The 5,093-nt window shown below is 40.6% G+C and overlaps 1 protein-coding gene across 1 annotated transcript in view; it reads left to right on the top strand.

Annotated features, from left to right (window-relative positions):
- NDUFB3 (NADH:ubiquinone oxidoreductase subunit B3) overlaps positions 1-935 on the top strand; it is a 7,855-nt gene extending 6,920 nt beyond the window's left edge. The window contains exon 3 of the mRNA XM_008070784.1: positions 648-935. Coding sequence (XP_008068975.1) covers positions 648-804 — 157 coding nt within the window. The 3' untranslated portion in view covers positions 805-935. The remainder of the gene's footprint in view (positions 1-647) is intronic.
- The last annotated feature ends 4,158 nt before the right edge of the window (positions 936-5,093 follow it).

Here is a 5,093-nt window from a genome sequence, read left to right on the forward strand (position 1 = left end):
GGCTCGGTGGCTCAGCCTGTAATCCCACGGCTTGGGAGGCTGAGGTGAGTGGATGCCCTGAGCCCGTGGGTTCGAGACCCAACTGGGCAACTTGGCGAGACCTCATCTCTACAATAAATAAAAAATCAGCCGGGCATGGTAGCGCGTGCCTGTAATTCCGGCTACTCGGAAGGCTGAGGCGGAAGGATCGCCGGAGCCCAGCAGGTCAAGGCTGCGGTGGCCAGGAGCGGCCACTGCACTCCAGTCTGGGCTGCAGAGCAAGACTACAACTCAAAAAAAAAAAAAAAAATAAGATTAATACTCAAGTCTCTAACTTCTTTCCATGATGTTGCAATGACTAGTATGGGCAGAGCCACCCACCTACCCTATGGTGGATAGACTGAAATGTGTCTTACGTTTGAGAGTTCTGTGAAATCCTGAGCAGTATGGCTGTGAAATGTGAAATCATCGAGTGTTTTTCTTCTATTTTATGTGTGAAACTTGGGCATATATACTTAATTATCCTATGCCACAGAAAGATAACCCACTTAGATTATCTTATATAGGGTTGCATTTAAGTCTGTTACCAAGACGAAAGTTAAGTTTATTTTATTAAGTGAATATACCCACATTGTGTGTGATTATAAATTTTTCCTTTTTTTCTCTAGCAATGAAGCTTGGAGATACATGGGTGGCTTTGCGAACAATGTTTCCTTTGTTGGTGCATTATTAAAAGGATTCAAATGGGGATTTGCTGCATTTGTGGTAGCTGCAGGGGCTGAATACTACCTGATGTCCCAAAATAAAGATGAGAAGCATCACTGAAGATATTATGTGCAAGGATCTTAGTGGCTTCTTAACTCTCCAAAATAATATTTCTTAACTGTAACCTACTTTTCTGTGTGTTTGATCCTTCAAGAATATTAGTAAGAGTTAATAAAGAAAAACATACACCAGTCTGTTTTTGTCGTTCTTTAAAAAAAAAGTCTCAAACCTTAGCAGATTTGGTTTAGAATATATGTGGGTTGGGAACCAGCAGCTGTACATTATGCATACAGCAGGCAGCCAGCATATACTTGAGCAAATGGAAATGTTCTTATTTATTTATTATTATCATCATCATTATCATCATTATTTGGTTGGATTCTTCTTCTGTAACCCAAGCTGGAGCGCAGTGTCCCAATCACAGCTTACAGCTTCCACCTCCTTGGCTCAGGTAATCCTCCTGCCTCAGCGTCCTTTGTAACTGGGACTATAGGCATGTACTCCCACTCCCAGCTTTTTTTTTTTCCACTTTTGTAGAGATGAAGTCTCACTGTGTTGCCCAGGCTGGTCTCAAACTCCTGGGCTCAAGCAGTCCTCCTTCCTTGGCCTCCCAAAGTGCTGCTAACAAGTTTTTAAATGGAAGTTGGCCTTATACTGCCTGCTTCAGGTGATTTAGAGGAACCTAGATCATACTGTAAATACTGTGAATACTTACTGCTCTGTTCTAGTTGACATATCCCATATTCATTTTTTCTTTATATTGTGGTATTTTCTACTCTTGCCTTAGTTCCTACTGTTCCTATGTTGTGAAGAACCTTCCATTTTTCTTCCACATTTCTAACAATAAACTAGACATTCTCCGCCACATCATTGACGTGTACATTTTGAATTAATTAAATCTCTAAGATTTAAAACTTGTTGAGGAATGATGGTAATTCTGCCTGAATAATGAGGCTAATATAAAATCCGTGGGTAATACTTTTCTTTATAAATTTCTTGTTTACAAATGTAAACTTGAGCAATACTAAATACATGAGACGAATTTCTAATATGCTGGTGGTGGTAAATGGAATGTGTTAAAATAGAATAAAAAAGAATGCAAAAGAAAATAAGGAAAGAGTTTTAGAAGGAACAAAGAGCAATGGGACAAATAGAAATAGCAAGATGATAGATTTACACTTAATCATATTAAATGTAAATAATCTAAAGGTTAAACTCATTTCAATTAAAAGAGATTGTTAGGCCAGGCACAGTGGCTCATACCTGTAATCTCAGTATTTTGGGAGGCCAAAGTAGGTGGATTGCTTGAGCCAGGAGTTTGAGACCAGCCTGGGCAACATACAGAAACCTCAACTCTACAGAAAAAAAGAGGCTGGGTGCAGTGGGTCACACCTATAATCCCAGCATTTTGGGAGGCTGAGGTGAGAGTATTGCCTGAGCCCACAGATTCGAGACCAGCCTGGCAATTTGGTGAGACCTCATCTCTACAATAAATCAAAAAATCAGCTGGACATGGTGACCTGTGCCTGTGATCCCAGCTACTTGGAAGGCTGAGGTAGAAGGATCACCTGAGCCCAGCAGGTCAAGACTGGTGGCTGTGAGCAGGCCACTGCACTCCAGCCTGGGCACATAGTTGAGACTGACTCAAAAAAATATATATATTAGTTGGATGTGGTGGTGCATGCCTGTAGTCTCAGCTACTGGGGAGGCTGAGACAGATCACCTGAGCACAGCAAGTTGAGGCAGCAGTGGCTGTGATAGTGCCACTGGATTCCAGTTTGGGTGACAGAGTGAGACCCCCAACTAAAAAAAAAAAAAAAAATTGTCAGACCTAACTGTAAACTAACTATATAACCCCTTCAAAGGGTGAAAGTAAAAGAATGGAGAAAGCTATACCATGCAAACAATAAGGAAAAGAATGTTAAAGTGGTGATGTTAATAACAGATAAAGTAGATTGTAGAATAAAGAAATTACCTGTGATAGAGAATAAACCTGTGATGGAGACATCTCATAATAAAAAGGTAATTTCATTAAGAGGACAAAATCTTACATGTGTATGCACAGAACTTCAAAATACATGAAGTAAAAACAAATAGAACTTGAAGAAATAGACAAAACAATTATGTTTGGAGATTTCAACACTTCTTTCTAAATTGATAGAACAATTTAATTGTTCTATCAATTTAATTAAATCAATTCTACAATTTCATTAAATCAATTCTAAATTGATAGAACAAATAGTAAGGCTGCAACTTGATGTAATATTTAGAGAACCCTCTACCTAATGAAAGCAGAACACATTCTTTTTAAGTACACATGGAGCATTTACTACAATATACTATATTCTGGGCTATAAAAAAGACTCAATGCATTTAAGAGAACTGAAATTGGCCGGGTTGGGTGGCTCAGCCTGTAATCCCAGCACTTTGGGAGACTGAGGCGAGTGGATTGCCTGAACCCACGGGCTCGAGACCAGCCCTGGCAACTTGACGAGACCTCGTCTCTACAATAAATCAAAAACATTAGCTGGGCATTGTAGTGCATGCCTGTAGTTCTGGCTACTTGGAAGACTGAGGCAGAAGAATCACCGGAGCCCAGTCGGTTGACACTGGGGTGGCCATGAGCAAGCCACTGCACTCCAGCCTGGGTAACAGAGTGAGGCTTCAACTCAAAAAAAAAAGAACTGAAATCACACAAAGTATATTCTCAGAACACATGAAGAGTAACCTAACAACATCTGAAAAATCTACAAATATTTGGAAATTGGATGGCACCCTTATAAATGCCTTTTGTTCAGAAAAGTCTAGGAAAAGTAGAAAAGTATTTTTAATTGTATAAAAATGAAAACAAATATTAAAATTTGTGGGTTGCAGCTAAGATTGTCAGCTAAACTGATGAAGAAAAAGGACAAAAATGCAAGATCAGTAATGAAACATGGGACACCACTACAGATATTAGGTACATTAATAGGGCATTGTACAGACAACTTTATGCCAATAAGTTTGAGGTTTGGGGGGTTTTTTTAGTTGACGTCTCACTCTGTCACGCAGGCTAGAGCGCAGTTGGCACACTTATGGCCACCACAGTCTTGACCTGCTGGGCTCAGGTGATCCTTCCACCTCAGACTTCCAAGTAACTGGAATTACAGGCACACACCACTACACCTGGCTAATTTTTTGATGTATTATAGAAACAAGTTCGCGCCAAGTTGCCTAGGCTGGTCTCGAACCCCTGGATTCAGATAATCCTCTCACCTCTGCCTCCCAAAGTGTTGGGATTATAGGCGTGAGCCACTGCACCCAACAAATTTGAATTTTGTGTTTTTGTTTTGTTTTGTTTTTCTGAGTCGGAATCTTACTCTGTCATCCAGGCTGGCACTCCACAGCCTTGATCTGCTGAGCTCAGGCAATCCTTCCACCTCAGCCTTCCAAGTAGCTGGAACTACAGGCACACACCACCATGCCTGGCTAATTTTTTTATTTATTGTAGAGACGAGGTCTCACCAAGTTGCCCAGGCTGGTCTCGAACCCGTGGGATCAGGCAATCCTCTCACCTCAGCCTCCCAAAGTGCTAGGATTACAGGCTTGAGCCACCACGCCTGGCCACCTGAATTTCTTAGTAGCTGCAAAGCATACCTATCATCTGGCTATTGCCATTACTTGAACTAGAACCAATTTAATGGTCTTAAAATGTGTGACCAAAGTATTATGTTGTTGCAAAAGTAATTGCGGTTTCAGATCGTGAATTTTCAATCATTATAACTAGGCTAAAGCACATCTTTATTAATCAAAATAGAAACCATTATCACAACACAACACATTTTTGCCAATGAGAAATAAATTCGTTTATTCCTGTAGTGTAAAAATCAGGATTCGACAAACTCTTAGAAAGCATTTTCTATATCCTGCTTGTTATGGAAGCATTGTCCCTACAAAAAGTCATCGAGATGCTTGAAGAAGTGGTAGTTGGTTGGCTAGAGGTCAGGTGAATATGGTGGATGAGGAAACTTCGTAGCCCAATTTGTTCAACTTTTGAAGTGTTGGTTATGCAATATGGGGTCAGGCGTTGTCGTGGAGAAGAATTGGGCCCTTTCTGTTGACCAATGCCGGCTGCAGATGTTGCAGTTTTTGGTGCATCTCATTGATTTGTTGAGCATACTTCTCAGATGTAATGGTTTCACCAGGATTCAGTCAGTCAGACTGGCAGTAGACCACAAAACAGTGACCATGACCTTTTTTTGGTCCCAGATTGGCTTTGGGGAGTGCTTTGGAGATTCTCGGTCCAACCCCTGGGGCTGGTCATCACCAGTTGTCCTTTACAATCCACTTTTCTTTTTTTTTTTTTTTTT

The sequence above is a fragment of the Carlito syrichta genome, unplaced genomic scaffold (assembly GCF_000164805.1).
Source record: "Carlito syrichta isolate Samal-C Ts95f unplaced genomic scaffold, Tarsius_syrichta-2.0.1 Scaffold314013, whole genome shotgun sequence".
NCBI lineage: Eukaryota > Metazoa > Chordata > Mammalia > Primates > Tarsiidae > Carlito > Carlito syrichta.